The 19,767-nt window shown below is 47.4% G+C and overlaps 1 protein-coding gene across 1 annotated transcript; it reads left to right on the top strand.

Annotated features, from left to right (window-relative positions):
- Positions 1–789: 789 nt before the first annotated feature.
- On the top strand, positions 790–18,628 carry POP4 (POP4 homolog, ribonuclease P/MRP subunit). Its single transcript, XM_040329485.1, has 7 exons — positions 790–895; positions 6,334–6,383; positions 8,715–8,935; positions 10,725–10,802; positions 14,637–14,698; positions 15,644–15,745; positions 18,292–18,628. Exons 1-7 carry the CDS (start codon positions 889–891, stop codon positions 18,426–18,428), a joined length of 657 nt encoding a protein of 218 aa, XP_040185419.1. The 5' UTR covers positions 790–888; the 3' UTR covers positions 18,429–18,628.
- The last annotated feature ends 1,139 nt before the right edge of the window (positions 18,629–19,767 follow it).

Genomic DNA, 19,767 nt, shown 5'->3' on the forward strand with positions numbered 1-19,767 from the left:
AGTGCCGGGGTCAGGAGTGTGTAATATGAAGAGTGCCGGGGTCAGGAGTGTGTAATACACAGAGTGCCGGGGTCAGGAGTGTGTAATGTGAAGCGTGCCGGGGTCAGGAGTGTGTAATGTGAAGCGTGCCGGGGTCAGGAGTGTGTAATGTGAAGCATGCCGGGGTCAGGAGTGTGTAATGTGAAGAGTGCCGGGGTCAGGAGTGTGTAATGTGAAGCATGCCGGGGTCAGGAGTGTGTAATGTGAAGAGTGCCGGGGTCAGGAGTGTGTAATGTGAAGAGTGCTGGGGTCAGCAGTGTGTAATGTGAAGCATGCCGGGGTCAGGAGTGTGTAATGTGAAGAGTGCAGGGGTCAGGAGTGTGTAATGTGAAGAGTGCAGGGGTCAGGGGTGTGTAATGTGAAGAGTGCCGGGGTCGGGCATGTGTTATGCAGGGATTGCAGGGGTCAGGAGTAAAGCAAGCTCATATGCCTCCAGTACAGATCTCCCATCAGAGCCCTTACTCTACAGCCTTCTCTGTACACACCTTCAAATAAATGTCTGGCAACACAGGGTCTCTTTTAAAACTCCTACAATAAAAAAAATAAAAAGTATAATACAAATAAACCAAGTAATAAAAAAAAGACAAAATAAATAAATAAGTAAAGACATAGTGATTTATTGATGTAATTTGTTGTAATGATGACAGGTTCTCTTTATAAAGCACAGACGTCACGTCACATGACCCGCTGCGCTCAGAGCTCTACCACGTGATAAATGCTTCTCAGAGAACTCTGTCTCCATGACAACTCAGGCTGGAGACACCGAAGCCACCGGGAAGGACCGCCCCCTCCCCAATACGTCATCAGCAGGAACCCGGAAGTGGTGATTGTAAGCACACGTGAGGAGAGATGGCGGGTGAGTGTTGTCATGGCTGCAGATCCCCGGATGGAGGGGGGGTGTCTGGGAGTTTGTTATTATAGATATGAAGTGTTAAGGAAGACTGGTCTGGAATGACACCTCCCGGCATGCACGTGGGGCTACCGGAGAGTCTGCTATAAATAATGAGATCTACATTATTCTGCAGATATAGGACGGGGTCTCATCTCCCAGCATGCACTGCGGTGTGGGGGTTATGGGGGAGGCAGCAGAAAATGTTCTAAGTTTTTAGAAATATTTGGTTTTATTTACTGAAGGAGTTCTGTCATTTCCAGAGACACATCTTGTATGGGGGAACTTCGGGGATACATAGGAGAGACTCAGGGGACACATTTCAAGGGGCACATCCTATATAAGAGGAACCTCAGGGACACATCTCCAGGGATACGTTTTGTATCGTGGGAACCTCTGGAACTATTTCTAGGGACACATATAGTCAAGGGGAACACATTTCCAGGGATACATATAGGGGAGACACAGGGGACATATTTCCAGGGACACATCTTATATACAGGGAACCCCATGAACACGCTTTGTATAGGAGGAGCCCCGGGGGACACATTTTGAGAGACAAATATAGGGGAGACCCCGGGGATCACAATTCCAGGGACACATCCTATATACAGGGAACCTTGGGGACGCCTTTTCAGGGACACATCCTGTATACGGGGGTCACATTTCCAGGGACACATCCTATATACGGGGGTCACATTTCCAGGGACACATCCTATATACAGGGGTCACATTTCCAGGGACACATCCTATATACGGGGGACACATTTCCAGGGACACATCCTGTATACGGGGACACAATTCCAGGGATACATGCTGTATACGGGGACACAATTCCAGGGACACATCCTGTATACGGGGGACACATTTCCAAGAACACATCCTATATACAGGGAACCTTGGGGACACCTTTCTAGGGATAGATCCTGTATACGGGGGACACATTTCCTGGGACACATCCTGTATACGGGGGACACATTTCCAAGGACACATCTTATATATGGGGGACACATTTCCTGGGACACATTTCCAAGGGCACATCTTGTATACGGGGGACACATTTCCAAGGGCACATCTTGTATACGGGGGAGACATTTCCAAGGACACATCTTGTATTGAGGGAACCTTGGGGACACAATTTCAGGGATACATATAGGGGGACCCTGGGTCCAATTTGTATATACAGGGACCCTCTAGGACACCTTTCCAGGGACACATTCTATATTGGGGAACCCCATAAACACATCTTGTATAGGGGGAACCCCCGGGGACACATTTCGAGAGACAAGTATAGGGGGGAACCTGGGGATCACAATTCCAGGGACACATCCTATATACAGGGATCCCTGGGGACACCTTTCTAGGGATACATTTTGTATGGTGGGAACCTCTGGAACTATTTCCAGGGAGATATATAGGGCAGACCCTGGGGATACATTTCCAGGGACATGTCTTATATACGGGGGACACATTTCCAGGGACACTTCTTGTATTGGGGGAACCTTGGGGACACAGTTTCATGGACACAGGGGAGACCCTAGGGACACTTGGTATATAAAGGGAACCCCTAGGACACGTTTCCAGGGACACATTCTAAATTGGGGAGGAACCCCGGGGACACATTTCCAGGGACACATATAGGGGAGACCCCGGGGGACACATCTTATAAACGGGGGAGACATTTCCAGGGACACATCTTATATACGGGTGACACATCTTGTATAAGGGCGACACATTTCCGGGGACACATCTTGTATGGGGGGGCCTCAGGCACACATAGGGGAGACTCATTTCCAGGGATATGTTTTAGTAACATGGGAAACCTCGGGAACTGTTTCTAGGGACACATATAGGAGGAACCCCGAGAACACATTTCCAGGGACAAATCTTATATACGGGGAAGCCCAGAGATACATTTCCAGGAACACGTTGTGTATTGGGGAGGAACCCCCAGGGACATAAGGGAGACCTTGGGGACAGATTTCCAGGGACACATTTTGTATAGGGGGAACCCCAGGGACACATATAGGGGAGATCCTAGGGACATATTTCCATGAACACATCTTGTATAGGGGGGAACCCTGGGCACACATTTTGAGACACAAATATAGGGGAGATCCCGGGGATCACAATTCCAGTGACACATTCTATATACAGGGAACCCTGGGGACACCTTTCTAGGGATACATTTTGTATGGTGGGAACCTCTGGAACTATTTCCAGGGAGATATATAGGGGGAGAACCCTGGGGACACATTTTCAGGGACACATATTGGGGAGACCCTGGGGACACATATTGGGGAGACCCTGGGGACACATCTTATAAATGGGGAACCCCAGGGAGGGACACATATATGGGAGACCCTGGGGACATATTTCGAGAGACACATTGTGTATAGGGGGAACCCCAGGGACACATATAGGGGAGACCCTAGGGACATATTTCCATGAACACATCTTGTATAGGGGGGAACCCCAAGCACACATTTTGAGAGACAAATATAGGGGAGATCCCAGGGATCACAATTCCAGGGACACATCCTACATACAGGGATCCCTGGGGACACCTTTCTAGGGATACATTTTGTATGGTGGGAACCTCTGGAACTATTTCCATGGAGATATATAGGGGGAGAACCCTGTGGACACATTTTCAGGGAGACCCTGGGGACACCTCTTATAAATGGGGAACCCCAGGGACATATTTCCGGGGACACATCTTATATACAGGGAACCCCAGGGACACATTTTTGCATAGGGGGAAGCCTGGGGACACATTTCCAAGCGCACATCTTATATTGGAGGATTTTTATAGATTTCACAAAAAAAGAGCAGCCGTGAATATCGGGGAAAGCTGAGAATTTTGATGACAGGTGCTAAAAGTTATGTAAATTAAACATTTTAATACCCAAACTGCAGTCCGCTGGTTTTCATGAACTGGCCCCCGGCAATAAGACCCCCGGGGGCCATTTTTTTTTTTCATTGCAATACACACCAGGAGGAGCCACCTTGCAGAGTGGAAATGCAAATGGCTCCAGTAATCTATTACAGGTACTATCAGGGGTGGGGAGATCTGCCTGTAAAGGGTCTTCTGTGATGTCATAATGATAAGCCGGAGGGGACATGGCGCCGGACGGGACATGTGCAGTGAAAGCGGAGGAAGCCATTTCAATCCGGGAGGGGAGCCGGGGTACAACGGTGCCAGACCGGAGGGAAGGCCGGAGTTCCGCCTTAAGGTTTTGTTTTTATTTTGTCACCCCCAGAGATGTCTTTTCTCAAACAGGAAAAGCAGATTATGAAGAGAAAATGGAGGCAGACGGCGTGTACCAGCTGCCAGAGCAGTAAACAATTATGTCAGACGCCGAGGGAAAACCAACGAGAGGAAAGAGACGTGACGCAATGCGCCCTCCACAATCGGCAGAGAACGTTCGTCCTCGGCTTAGAGACTTGTTACAGAAAAGAAAAAAAACTGCTTGTTTTATTGAAGCGAGCAATAAAAAGCAAATTGTAATGTCGCTGATAAATTTCCCGAGTCCCAGTAAAAATAAACCGCAATAAACGGCTTTTGTGGGGCCGTAAATCCTCCCCCTGGAATCTGGGCATATGCAGTTTTGTAGCGTTCTGTAGATTGATACATAAACCCCATAATTTCATTAAATCTTCAGTCTGTGTCATGGAAGGTTGCAGGATCCGGTCTAGGAGGCAGAAACATGGAACAGCTCAGATTTAAAGAAAAAGGAAGAAATTGATAAAAAAAAACAACTATTCTTTATATGCAGGGGGTGGATTGGCTTCTATGCAAATATGAAGCAGACACCTTCTCAAACTATGACTTCACCCTCATGGTTTGGAGTGACTCCTGTTATGGTGCCCCCGGCCAGGTGATGCAGAATCACCCAGGGCGCAGAGTCTACGTAAAACTGCTGGTCTTTACCAGAGATCCTGATGGTGAAGATGGGTTGGAACACTTGGTGGTCTTGGATTTCACCCACCAAGGGGGTAGCTGGAAAAAAATGGCTATGTTATGGAGGATTGTACACGGAATAATAGGTAGACGAGCCGTTTAGTCCAGGCAGACGTCATGGGCAGGTGAGAAAGTAGTGGGATCCAGGCAAAGGTTGTGTGCAAGCAGCAGGCAACACAGTAGTCGGGTCCAGGCAGAGCTCATGGGCAGGCAAGAGTAGTCAGGTTCAGGTAGAGGTCATGGGCAGGCAAAAGGCAAGAGTAGTCAGTTTCAGGCAGAGGTCATGGGCAGGCAAAAGGCAAGAGTAGTTAGGTCCAGGCAGAGGTCATAGGCAGGCAAAGGGCAAGAGTAGTCAGGCCCAGCAGAGGTCCTGGGCAGGCAAGGGAGTAGTCAGGCCCAGCAGAGGTCATGGGCAAGCAAGGGAGTAGTCAGGCCCAGCAGAGGTCATGGGCAGGCAAAAGGCAAGAGTAGTCAGGCCCAACAGAGGTCCTGGGCAGGCAAGGGTAGTCTGGTCCGGTCCAGGCAGATGTCATGGGCAGGCAAAAGGCAAGATTAGTCAGGCCCAACAGAGGTCATGGGCAGGCAAGAGTAGTTGGGTCCAGGCAGAGGTCATGGGCAGGCAAGAGTAGTCAGGCCCAGCAGAGGTCATGGGCAGGTAAAAGATTAGTTGGGTCAAGGTGAAGGTCATGGGCAGGGAGCAGGCAAAAGAGTAGGCAGGTCCAAACAGAGGTCATAGGCAGACAAAATAGTAGTTAGGTCCAGACGGAGGGCAGGCAAGAAAGTATTTGTGCCAGACAGAGGTCATGGGCAGACAAGTGAGTAGTTTAGTCCAAACATGTAATGGCAAAGCATGGGCAGAGGTGGTAAGCAAACGAGCAGTCAGGCCTTGACAGGGGTCATGGGCACACGGCAGGCAAAAGAGTAGTTGGGTCCAGGCGGAGGCCATGAGTGTTCAAAAGGCAAGAGTAGTCAGGTCCAGGCAGAGGTCATGGGCAGGCAGCAGGATAAAGAGTAGTCAGGTCCAGACAGAGAGGTCTTGGGCAGGCAAGAGAATCGTTAGATGCAGATGGAGGTCCATGGGAGTGCAGCAGACAAGAGAGTAGTCAGGTGCATATGGGGGGGGGGGGGGTTCTAATGTAAGGAAAGGTTTGAACCCTGGTCAGGATTTGTCTGTGTCCTTACTAGAAAGAATAAAATAAAAACCTTAAAGCTGATCTCCGGCTTTCCCTTCAGTCTTGCACAATCGTACCGCCTCCTCTCCTGGACTGAAATGACTTATTCTAAATTTACTGCACACTGAGCTTCTCACTGTGTGCATTAGAAGCTCCTTTCCTCCCCAGCCTGACTGAATTCATGTATAAGAAGCCGCCTCTGTGTGCAAAACTGGAATATTTCTTTTGAAACATTTAAAAATGATTTAATTCTTTTTCCTCTCCCCTAGATGTCTACAAAACATTTCCCCCAGAGGAGGCAAAGGAACTCGGCTTGGAGGTAATTCCTCTGTAACCATTTTGTAGATCCAAACTTTTTTTCTTTTTGTTTTCTTTTTATATTTATTTATTTTATGTTTTGCATTTGTGGGGTTACAGTATGCAAGTGACATGAGCAGATTAATTTATTTAAAATGTATGTAGGGGCAAAAGAAAGCCCAGATTTAGTAAATATCTAGCATCCATGCACGTTTTTTTTTTTCCCCTTTAGGCATTGTACACTTTCATATATATTTTTTTTTTTTTCTATCACTTAACGCAAACAGCCGTCATTGTACTTTGATGCTACATACAGCTAGCTGTCATTACCCTGGTATTTTCTGCGGCGGATTCACCGCAAGATCACTTTTATCGGTGGCGGGAGAGGGCACCTACCGCCACGCTCCAGTCGTCTCCGCCACTTACCGAAACCGTCGGAAGCGGCGGGGGAGATCGCGTCCTCTCCCCTGACAGGCCTGGATTTGAGTGAGGGAAAGATGGGCCCCAGCTCGGCTCCATAACATTAGATGGCAGTGGTCTTGGGGTTGTAAAGGAAACATTTTTTTTTTTCATAATAAGCATCCTTTACCTGCAGACATTCCTCTTTTCACTTCCTCATTGTTCGTTTTTGCTCAGAAGTTGCTCTATTTCTTCTCAGTTCTGTTCACTTCCTGCTTGTCTGATTGTTACTGACCACCGTGACGGGAGGCTTTACTGCAGTGGTCAGTAACGTGCTCACCCCCTCCTGGGAACTACATCTGTGCGGCAGGACGCTCTCCACGTGTTAGAGACTTCAAGGAGGTGTGAATTACTTGGCGTTCCACAATGCATACTGTGAAATGTAGTTCTTGCATGAACGGGCGCCGCAAACCAGGAAGTGAATGAGAGAACAGAAACTAGAACGCCGGAGGTGATATAGATGAAGGAATTTAATTGGTATTTACTCGTTTTTTTAACAGAATCATTACACTATTCTGTCTGTCTACCTTGCAGACATTAATTTTAGGCAAAACATTTTTTTCCTTTACAACTCCTTTGAAAGGGAATTTTGTTTTTGTTTTGTTTTTTGCCCCCAAAAAAATAAATTTCATATTTTATTTATTGCATTTAAGTGTAAATATGAGATCTGAGGTCTTTTAGACCCCACATCTCACATTAAAGAAGTCCTGTCATGCTTTTTTTTTTTTTTCTATTACAAGTAGGGATGTCCCGATACCGATACTAGTATCGGTATCGGTACCAATATGGAGCATTTTCCAGAGTACTTGTACTTGGGGGGGGGGGGGGGGGGGGGGGGGGCAGGGGGGGAGGAATGCTCCGATGCTTCACCCGTTACTTGGGCAGTCAGGGTGATCGTGCGGCAGGGGAGTTGCAAGTCTTTTCCCCGTGCTGCCTTCTCCCCCCGTGCTTCGTGCTGCCTTCTCCCCCCGTGCTTCGTGCTGCCTTCTCCCCCCCCCCCCCCGTGCTTCGGGCTGCCTTCTCCCCCCCCCCCCCGTGCTTCGTGCTGCCTTCTCCCCCCCCCCCCCGTGCTTCGTGCTGCCTTCTCCCCCCCTGTGCTGCCTTCTCCCCCCGTGCTTCGTGCTGCCTTCTCCCCCCCCGTGCTTCGTGCTGCCTTCTCCCCCCCCCCGTGCTTCGTGCTGCCTTCTCCCCCCCCCGTGCTGCCTTCTCCCCCCCCCCCCCGTGCTTCGTGCTGCCTTCTCCCCCCCCCCCCCCCGTGCTTCGTGCTGCCTTCCCCCCCCCCCCCCCCGTGCTTTGTGCTGCCTTCTCCCCCCCCATGCTTTGTGCTGCCTTCTCCCCCCCCCCCCCCGTGCTTTGTGCTGCCTTCTCCCCCCCCCTCGTACTTTGTGCTGCCTTCTCCCCCCCCCCCCCCGTGCTTTGTGCTGCCTTCTTCCCCCCCCCCCCCCCCCGTGCTGCCTTCTCCCCCCCCGTGCTTCGTCCTGCCTTCTCCCCCCGTGTTTCGTCCTGCCTTCTCCCCCCCTCCGTGCCGATCTCCCCCTCAATCTGTCAGGAAGGAGAGCGGAGGTAGGGGGCGCTAAACCCGGTTCCTACCTTTTGCGAATGAACAGAGTCGATGATCACTGAAATCCATTCACATAACTGTCACATGACATTAAAAAAAAGTATCGTTTTTTTTCCTTTTCTTTTTTTCCCCTCACTGTACTGGGGTTCAGTGTGTTTTTGATGTGTTCCAGTGCTTTGTTGATGCGTCTTACTGCGTTCCAGTACTGTCCAGTGCAGGAAAAATGTTCTACCCCCCCCCTTTTTTTTTTTTTACGTGGTTAAAGATGCTACACGTAGAAAACAAATTGGTTTTGGTTGGTTTGTAGACTTTTGAAGACCTTTTTGTTTCTAGACTCAGTCTTCAAAGAAAGCAGATGCATTCGTCAATGCCTTTCTAATGCGTTGTATGCCGAAGCTGAGAAAGGTGCCGGTGGAGGAGTACCTGCACAGGAAGGCCGTAGTCCTGGAGCACGTCCACAAGAAGAAGAAGCGGAAACACAACAAGTCCAAAGGACTGACCGCCAAGGAGCGCCGAGAGATGAGGCTGTTCGACATCAAATCTGATCAGCAGAGGTGAGACTGCCGCCCTCTCTATTCCTGAGCACCGTGACAGGTACTAGAGCAGTGGTTCTCAACCTGGGGGTCGGGACCCCCTCAGGGGTCAAATTATGATTTGCCAGGGGTCCCCGAATCCTGGGCTGTTCTTGAAGCCCGCACCACTCTCCCTGCCTTTTTGTGGCCGCCCAGCAGGGCTGTCCCTGGAGCCCGTGGCCTCCCACTCAGCCTCTTTGCAGCCGCCCATTCAGTTCACGGCATGGGTGGGAAGAGGCTAGAGGTCAGCTGACTGGTGAGGAATGTGAAGTGGGAGGGGCTGGAGGAGACCCTATCTCCTAATTCCGGGATAGGTGCCACTGCTACGAGATGCCACAAAGTTGGAGGCACATTAACACTACCTGTGATTATAGTTGCCATTAAAAGTCCTCACAACAGTTCTCAGATCAGCAGGTGACCTTGTTCAAGAGCACCTAATCCACTCATCCCACCAAGGAGTAAGAAGGAATACAAATAAAGAATACATGGAAAGGAAAGGAAAAGAGGGGTGGAACAAAGAAAAAGGGAGTGAAAGAACAAGAAAGACGGCTAGAGAGAGGTATGGGGGGAAAAAAACAAGAAATTTGAATAGAGAGAGATAAAAAGGGAAAGAAAGGAGAAGAAAGAGAGAGTGGTACATCTGAAAATGTACCATAAGGGGTTTTAATACTGTAAGTGGAAGGGACTCGGGGAGTGCTAAATGTCCGTGGGTTAGGGGTGCAAATTACTTGTCTTCCCCCGAGTGCTGACAACCAACGCTACGAAAATAATTTTACTGTTAGGGGTCTCCACAACTTGGGAAATTTTATCAAGGGGTCACCGCACTAGGAAGGTTGAGAACCACTGTACTAGAGGGAGGTCATGTTCTTCCACAGGAAATGTTCTAGAGGAGAAGATGAAGTTAATGGTAAAAGTGGGGAATTGTAAAACAGTCACTATAAGTGATGGTTGCTGCTCCCCTGGACTAAGGTAAACCTAATGCACATATGTAAGCAAACAAGAGAGGGCACCACCCTCTAAGTGTAAGCTATTTATTACCATAAAGTTGAGATAAAGTAATGCCCTCATTGGATAATGAATGAAATGAGCACGTCATCCGTGTAAATGAATTTTACGATTTTGCCGCGATTTCGGCCGCAATTTAATGTAAATCGCGGCCCGAAATCGCAAAAAGTAGTACAGGAACTACTTTTTGAAATCGCAGATGCGGCGTCGCACTGATTAGGACAGTGCCATTGCCGACAATTGCCGCCGATTTGAGATGCGATTTGACATTACAGGTGTGTCAAATCAAAAGGTGTGCAAAGTCTTGCAAATTTTTTTTGTTTTGTTTATGAAGTAACACTTCGATCAGCGCAGCACTTTGATGGTTTTATACTTTGCAGAGAGAACATTGCTTCCACACAGAAAGCAAAGGTCCTACTCTGCCGCATCTTGACATAGGACAGGTCTTTCTACTCAGGCTGTGAATGATGCAGCTGGAGCGTATGTATGTAGCTGATTCAGAGTAGAACTATAGGCATTTCATTTTGGATAGAGTAATGTGGGGTTATAACTAGAGATGCACTGAAATTTCTGCTTTCGAAAAATTTGGGCTGAAAATGGTGTTATCAGCATTTGACCGATAAGAGAAAAAGGTGCTGATAATGGCATCGAAAACGCGATTTTTACCGCAAATTTGCGACAATTTTACAACAATGTCACTGTGCTTATGGTCTGTTTTGCTAGTCTGAATGTCTGTCACTATTTCTGCTGTTGTCCTCATTTTCAGATACGACATGTTTCTTCCTCTTCACAATCTTTGGAAACAGTATATCCGAGACTTGTGTAATGGATTGAGGCGGGATGCGTGAGTATCTTTACGGTTTTCTAACTCGCACAGGTGGTATCAGGCTGAGAGAGGGAATAGCCTCATAGCTGTAGTATGAGATCTAAGACACTGTTGCTTCTGACTGCTGGTCTCAATAGATTTGGTGATGTCACTACTGTGCTGCTCACTTAGCTGGAGGCTCTAACACGAGGAAGCAAAGCGCTGCCTCTACCAAGATGGTCGCCTCCCTTACATGGACACAATGTAGAATAAGCCACTGGTGAAAAGATCAGCTGCAATGAGACCACAGCTAATACTGGTGACTGTCAGCTTTTTTTTTTTTTTTTTTTTTTTTTTCAGCACAACTTCTACAGTCTTGGTCCCTCTTAGGCCCCTTTCACACTTGTGCGACTTGAAAGTTGCACAATTTTGTGACAATTTGTTGTTGTTGTGGTTTTGATGCCAGACCAAAGTAGTGCAGGGGCTACTTTGAAGTTGCTGCGACTTGAAGTCGCACAGATGTGAATGGGGTTCTTTGGAAATCCATGGGGTACGGCTTGTCATGCGACTTTGAAGTCCCAGGTTGCAGGACAAGTTGCACAAGTGTGAAAGGGGCCTTAGCCACAGTTCATATTAGAACGCAGTGCGGGCAACCCACGATGTATGCGCGTTTCCCGCACTGCGTTCAAATTGCACTGCCCCTGCGATCTGCAGTGGGTGTCGGTGCAATGTTCACAACAGAGGCGATTCAGTTGGCATGTGTTGCGCTATATAAGTTTCTCACTCACAACACCCCAAGTGCAGGTTGAAAATGCTGTGCACTGGATCACATGGTCATTTTAAATGCACTGGGCTGGATTCAAGAAGCAATTGCGCCTGTGTAACCATAGTTATGCAGCGCAATTGCTTACTTGCTCCGGCGTAACGAATGCTCCTGATTCAGGAACCTCGTTACGCCGACTGCAGCCTAAGATATGCGCGGCATAAGGCTCTTATGCCCGCATATCTTAGGCTGCATTCTTGCGATGGCCGCTAGGTTGCGTTCAAGTTGTGCTCAGCGTATAGTATGCAATTTGCATACTAAACGCCGATTCACAACGTTGCGCGAGCCCTGCGTACGCAGTTTACGTCATTTCCGTACGGCGTTTTTCGCGTAAGGCTGCCCCTGCTATTAGCAGGGGCAGCCAATGTTACGTATACCCGTCGTTCCCGCGTCGCGAAATTTCAAATGTTAGTAGTTTGCGTAAGTGATTCGTGAATGGTGCTGGACGCCATTCACGTTCACTTTGAGGCAAGCGACGTGGTTTGCCGCAATGCACGTCGGGAACGTTTCCCGACGGAGCATGCGCTCTACGATCGGCGCGTGAACGCGCCTAATTTAAATGATTCCCGCCCCCTACGGTATCATTTAAATTGCGCGCGCTTACGCCGGGCATTTTGCCAGCGCACCCACGCAATTTACGGAGCTACTGCTCCGTGAATCAAGGGCAGCGCAGTAAATTTGCGGGGGCGCAGGGCAAAAACGTTGCCCTGCGCCTCCGCAAAAAAAGCGCAAATGTACCTGAATCCAGCCCCCTATGTTTCTAAAATTGGTGCATGCACTACTTTGGTGCAATGTGGTGCGCACCACACTGAATCACATGTGAATTGCAAAGGAATGCAGTGCAATTCATAGGCGATTCATATTGTGAACCTGAGCTAAGGAAGGAACCTCACTCCTCTGCTCCTTCATCTGCCCCCCTCTACCTGGTTTCCTGGGTTATCCTCAAAATACATACACGCATGTCCAGTGAATCCAGAATTGTCTTGTTACAATCCTCTACCACCTCCAGCATACACCTGGTCCTACACTGCAGTATTTTCTAGTTATGTCTTTGGTAGGCTGGCTGTCTCAGGTTTCTGCAGTTGACGCCTTGGCACATTATTGGGAGTGGGGGGCTTCAAGAACCAGGAACAGACAGCTGGCCCCTCATGACACGCATTAGTGTTTACGCTGCACCCAAAGGCCTCCTAGAATGCACGATGTGCGTATTCCAGAAGGCTGCAAGCCACTGGGATCTCATTCTTTCATAGGCGAAAATCCCACAAGAGCTGTGTGTCTAAAGCCTCGTACACACGATCAGTCCATCCGATGAGAACGGTCTGATGGACCGTTGTCATCGGTTAACCGATGAAGCTGACTGATGGTCCGTCGCGCCTACACACCATCGGTTAAATAACCGATTGTGTCAAAACGCGGTGACGCAAAACACGACGTGCTGAAAAAAACGAAGTTCAATGCTTCCAAGCATGCGTCAACTTGATTCTGAGCATGCGTGGATTTTTAACCGATGGTTGTGCCTACTAACGATCGGTTTTGACCTATCGGTTAGGAATCCATCGGTTAAATTTAAAGCAAGTTTGCTTTTTTTTAACCGATGGTTAAATAACCTATGGGGCCCACACACGATCGGTTTTGACCGATGAAAACGGTCCATCAGACCGTTTGTACTCTGGTTAACCTATCGTGTGTACGAGGCCTTAGTGTCTAATTATCCACCTGCTCGGGAAGGTATTATCCCCACTGAGCAGACGGATGACAGGTCCTTGTGTGCTCCACTGAGTGGATACGGCCAGCTTTTCTCTATGGGCAGTCGAATGGAAACGGACCACCTGTCCGTTTCCCTTCAACTGTCATCTGACCCACCAGACGAATGGGGATCCCCCATCTGCATGTGTTTTTAGGAGATGGGATCCATTTTCAGCGGGTGTCACATATTGGTTGACATCCGCCGGTCCATAGAGGACAATGGGTGGTTCGATTGGGTCCACCTGAAAAACTGAAAGGTGGACCCAACCGGTCCATCCGTATCAAAGGGGCCTTAGTCTACTCACCGCTCCTGAAAATATGACCGCTAGCATTTAATTCAGGGTTTGACAAATTTGCTTGGAATCTAGGAGCCAGCTAAAAAAGTTAGGAGCCAGAAAACGCGCCCCGTCCCGACGAGCTCGCGCGCAGAAGCGAACACATACGCGAGCAGCGCCCGCATATGTAAACGGTGTTCAAACCACACATGTGAGGTATCGCCGCGATTGGTAGAGCGAGAGCAATAATTCTAGCCCTAGACCTCCTCTGTAACTCAAAACATGCAACCTGTAGATTTTTTTTAAACGTCGCCTATGAAGATTTTAAAGGGTAAAAGTTTGTCGGCATTCTACGAGCGGATACAATTTTGAAGCGTGACATGTTGGGTATGAATTTACTCGGCATAACATTATCTTTCATAATATAAAAAAAATGGGGATAACTTTACTGTTGTCTTATTTTTTAATAAAAAATAGTGTAATTTTTTCACAAAAAAAGTGCGCTTGTAAGACCGCTGCGCAAATACGGCGTGACAAAGTATTGCAACGATCGCCATTTTATTCTCTAGGGTGTTAGGATAAAAAATGTATATAATGTTTGGGGGTTCTAATTAGAGGGAAGAAGATGGCAGTGAAAAATAGTGAAAAATAACATTAGAATTGCTGTTTAACCTGTAATGCTTAACTTGTAATACCAACGGCCACCACCAGATGGCGCCAGTATACACATCTGGTGGTAATAACTTGTAATACCAACGGCTCACCACCAGATGGCACCAGCTCACACATCTGGTGGTAATAACTTGTAATACCAACGGCTCACCACCAGATGGCGCCAGCTCCCAAAAAATATATATATTTTTTTTTTTTGCCCCCCTTCCAAGCCAAGTCGCCGGGACCCTATTTCTAGTCGCCATGGCGACCGGGATTTGTCGAGCCCTGATTTAATTCCTTCCCTTCTCTGTGCTTTCATTTTTTGTTTAGTAATGTGATCCCAGCTTACTGTTTATTAATCTTTTTCTTGTGTAGGCAACCGCAGATGATCCAGAATAAGCTACTGAAGGCGGATATGCATGGAGCGCTGGTTATGGGTATGTATAGTGTGCTGAACTTATCAGTGATCACAGATACATGTGAAAAGTACGGTAACCCAGTGGTCATCAACCCTGTCCTCAGGTCACACTAACAGGCCAGGTTTTATGTATTACCTTGGGGAGATGCAGACTAGAATACTATTGGATGACCGGGTGGACTCGTCAGCAGAGTGGCCGAAGAACTTGGTTATGGAATTAGTTTGTTTGGGCCAAGCTGGCCAAAATGAACTATTAAGAGTGGCAGGAAATCTGGACTTTGGCTTTAATGTGGAAGACTAGGTAAAGTGACGCTCCACTCAAAAAGGGGAAGCTCCGTTTGTTTGCTTCCCCCCCTCCGCTGCCACATTTGGCACCTTTTTGGGGGGGAACGGATACCTGTTTTTGACACCTGTTTTTCCCCCACTCCTCCCTTTTCAGCTGTCGGGCCATTCACTGCTGGTTTCCCTTACAAGGAATGGCAGTGGCAGCACCCGAGAGCCTATTGAAAAATAAGTGCCTATACTGTTTGAAATCCAGTAATACACTGCCTCACCCCGTTCTGTACATGCTCACATGCTCTCTATTTCTCATGTAAATTTGGAGAGGCCCACCTGACGGCCTAAAGATTTACTGCCACTCGGGGGCTCTGGGCTTCAGCAAAATGGCAGCCTCCAGCAAGAAGAAACCGGTACAATGCTGGAGGCAATTTACAGCGCACACTAATTTTGGTAGCATAATTAATGTAGAATGTATGTTCCCTGCTAAAGATTTATTTTTATCAAATTGTTATGGGTAGAGTTCCGCTTTAACGAACTCTAGAGCATTCCCCAAACACTAAAATATCAGTTCCGCGTGAACTGTTCCTTCATGACTATGGTGCGATAGTTAACAGAATATTTAACATTTTGTGGAAGTTCTCTGTAGCCCCATCTCAGACTTTTCATTTTTTATTTGTTTTCCCAGTATCCAAATCGAAGTGTCCGTCCTATGTCGGCCTCACAGGCATCATTTTACAGGAGACGAAACATGTGTTCAAAATAATCACAAAAGAAGATAAACTGAAAGGTGAGGGTTGTGTTTATTCACTTTATGTGTGAAGGCCGAGGGGGTGGGGGTAGGGTTGCCAACTCATCCCTTTAAAACAGAACACATATTAATTACACAGGTTCTGAGGCTAATTTAATGCAAATAAGGCACCAAGTGAGTTTAATTACCTCCTTAATCAGCCACAGAACCTGTGTAATTTAATATGTGTTCTGTTTTAAAGGGATGAGTTGGCAACCCTAGGTGGGGGGGTGGGGGGTGGGGGGTGTGGGGTCGGGGGATGGGGGATGGGGAATTTGCCATGTCTTTAATTTTTTTTAGTTGACGCCAGATGGGAGAGGAGCTGCTTCTGGTCAGCTGAGTATACAAGCCAGGTCCTTTTCCCATCACTTTGGGCCTTCATTGTTCTATATGCATTATAAGGCTTGAAGGTATGTGTGGACACCTGAGGGTACTGAGTGGCGGCCCGTCCACTAGGGATGCATGGGAACCACCCCCCCCCCCCCCCCCCCCAATCCATGCATCTGGCCCCCTGATCTACATACAGGGTGCCAGATGCATAGATTCCAAGTGAGGGGGGGGGTTGTAGCACTTGATTACTGTTTAGGCTTCAAGATAGGGTGGTCTCAGGGCGCAGGACACTGCGCTCTGAGCCCACCCAGTTGTGTGACAATAGCCAATGAATATTAGTACAGGCAATCCTATCAGACACCTAGGAGGAGGGAGGAGACGTACGGCGGAGACGTACGGCGGACACGGGAGGAGGAAGGATGAAATCTGCTGCCCATCGGGCATGCTGCTCGCCCATCTGCTACCTAGATGGGGCATTGCTGTTCGACTGTCCTCCCGCAAGGGGGGGGGGGGGTTGTTTGCCCAAAAAAACAGCAGTCGCCACTGAGGGTACTGCTATTGGTACAGTACGCAGAGACATTTTAGACAATTGTGTTCTTCCAACCTTGTGGTAACAGTTTGGTGAGGATACTTTTTTTTTCTGTTCCTAATACGAATTATGGGGCACTATTCTTTCCACTGACAACAATGAAGGGACACTATTCCTCCTATTAATACCAAAGATGGGGGCACTATTCCTCCCACTGACGCCAAAGATGGGACACTATTCCTCCCACTTTAAAGGTATCTGAGCCTGATCACATTCCAGCACTGTGCACAAGAGCAGAGGCTCTCTCCCTTTTCATTGGGTCAGAGCCAACAATGGCTCTGGCTGCTGTCAATCACAGCCAGTGAGGAGGAAAGCGGGCAGCTTGCTAAGGGGCCATTCAGTGGGGGGGAGGGGGAGAAGCCAGGAGCGCGGTCAAGGGACCCAAGGAGAGGAGGATCATGGCTGCTGTGTGCAAAACAATTACTCAAAGCAACCAAGTAAGACATATATTTTTAGTGATCCTTTACAACCACTTTAACATCCACAAACTGCACATATGGGTCACTGGGTGGCCCATGTTTCTGTGCTGAGATCATGGTCACTGCATGCTCCCAGCACAGAGACTGGGCTGGTGAAGACGGGGCTCGGTCTCTACTAACGATCGGTAGCTGGCAGGACGGCTCCAGTCATGTCACCACTGTGACAGTGGTCACATGATCACCAATTCTTCCCACCTCTGGGTGTACAGACCCTATTAAAGGTGGGCTGGGTGGAAAGCGGTTAATAGAGCCTGTTGCACTGATTGTGGGGCAATGCTCTGCAGACTTTAATGCATAAAAGTAGTAAATGCACATAACTCCTAAAATCCATGTTGCTGCATTTACTACCAGGGCAGCCATCACAAATTGTGGGGCCCTATAACACAGATTTAGGCAGGGCCCCCCTGGAGCAGAGAACCGGGTGGGGGGGGGGGGTGCTGACAAAAAAAAAAAGTGTAATCTCTTCTCTCCTGAAGCGAGATAATAAGCAGAGGGGGCCCTGTGGACCTTACAGGTGTAATGCAAAAAAATAAACGGGAGGGGGCCGGCCGGGCCTGTAAGGGGCCCTGTGGACCATCTGCCCCTTACAGGTGTATCGCAAAAAAATAAATAAAAAAATGTAAAAATAATTAATGAAAATAAAAACGGCAGGGGGGCCTTGGGGACCCTTACAGGTGTAATGTAAAACAAAAAAATGGGAGGGGGGGCAGCTGGGGATCATCGGGGCCCCTTATAGGTGTAATGCCTGTACTCCCCCCTGATAGCGGCCCTGTTTACTACTATATTATTATTTTATTTTTTTTATTTAAGTTAGTTTACACCTTTTATATTTTTGTTTACCAACCAAAAACTTCAATGTCTGTTTTTGGTTGGACTGGCTCTTTAATTCGCCATTGGTCCAGTTTCATTCCTGATAGATTTTCATCAAACCCCCATCACTGACATCCGCAGGTCTAATAATTCAGCGTTCTAAACCGCTAAAGCAGGAGGCCATCATAATGTTACCCCGAGTGCAATCGTAACCGAGACGTTTCACACAACGATCGAGTCAATCTCTCCAAAGACAGTTTAACTCGGATCTTCTTCCCTGTAATTTACACACCTATTCCGACTTTTTTTTCTTTTTTCCCTTTCTCTCCCCCCGACAGTTGTTCCAAAGTTGAACTGCGTCTTCAGTGTGGAAATTGACGGATTTATCACCTACATCTACGGGAGCAAGCTTCAGATGAGAGCCAGCGAGAGGTCGGCCAAAAAATTTAAAGCCAAAGGAAGCGTAGACCTGTAACCAGGTTATGGAGACGAGATGAAATTCGGATACGTCCCGGACTTTATTTTTATTTATTTTTTTATGGAGAAACATGGAAGACTTAAATGGAAAGCAGCAAGTGACGGGAAGGTAATCTCGTATATTGCTGCCGCTGGAACAGCTTCAAGGGCTGCAGGGATTGAGTGATGATGAAACTGTCCTCTAATAACCCCCCCCCCCCCCCCCCCAAAAAAAAAAAAGTAAAACATTTTTATATCATGGAACTGACACATAATATCCTGTGCCATTAAACCACCGCCGTGCTTTACGATGTCCTAAAATGTTTGAAATGTTTGAATTTTCAGTCTTCTAATGAGATTTAAAAAATGGGACATTTAAAGGGCTGAGCACACTTCATGATGGCAACGAGGAGGCGGGACCAAGGCATGGGGCGCCGTCATTGACGGCAGGGAGGGAGGTTTAATCGCAACGATTTGAAGTTAACCTCTGGATGGAAATTATTCAATGAGGATTTCTTTTTTGTTTATATATAAATATACATACACCCACTTATTATGCAATAGCCTTCCTGGAACCCCAAAAAAACCATGGACTTTAAGGACCCTTTGACACATGTGCGACCTAAAAGTCGCACCACTTTGACGCAATGCCTGTGTAATCTTGAGGTTTGGAGACCACTGATCTAGATCATTCTCCCATGCAAAACATACTCTTGAGCTCCAGAAGGTTTTACCCCCCCTTCATGACCAGGTTATTTTTTTGCTATTCAGCACTGCACTACTTTAACTGGCAATTACGCGGTCATGCAACACTGTACCCAAATTACATTTATATCAAAATAAATAGAGCTTTCTTTTGGTGGTAGTTGATCACCACTGGGTTTGTGTGTGTGTGTGTGTGTGTGTGTGTGTGTGTTTGTTGTGTTTTTTTTTTTTTTTTTTTAATATTATTATATAAAATTTTATTTATTGTATGTTATGTACATTGGAACCATTGACCAATAAAATTGTTATTGATAAAAAAAAAATTTCATTTATAAAACATATCCCAATGTATTCTGCTACATGTCTTTTGGTAAAAATAAATGGCAATGAGTGTAACAACGAATGTTGTTTTTGTGTGGGGGTTTTTTTTTTTTTTTTTTTTTTCTTTCTACCGAGTCTCTAAGCTTCTGTTCACTAATGTTCAATAACAAGCCTCCGAGGGCTTCACAGAACAGCTGTATTTACACTGAGATTAAATTACACACAGGTGGACTCTATTTACTAATTAGGTGACTTCTGAAGGCAATTGCTTCCACTAGATTTTAGTTCGGGATATCAAAATAATGGGGGCTGAATACAAATGTCCCTCCCCC

Source organism: Rana temporaria, chromosome 11 (genome assembly GCF_905171775.1).
Source record: "Rana temporaria chromosome 11, aRanTem1.1, whole genome shotgun sequence".
Taxonomy (NCBI): Eukaryota; Metazoa; Chordata; class Amphibia; order Anura; family Ranidae; genus Rana; species Rana temporaria.

What these genes read in the sequence shown, in the direction of transcription:
- POP4 (XM_040329485.1), top strand. An exon ending in AATGGATTGAGGCGGGATGC is followed by an intron (nt 10,803 to 14,636) that starts GTGAGTATCTTT and finishes TTTCTTGTGTAG; the next exon opens with GCAACCGCAGATGATCCAGA. An exon ending in GCATGGAGCGCTGGTTATGG is followed by an intron (nt 14,699 to 15,643) that starts GTATGTATAGTG and finishes TTGTTTTCCCAG; the next exon opens with TATCCAAATCGAAGTGTCCG.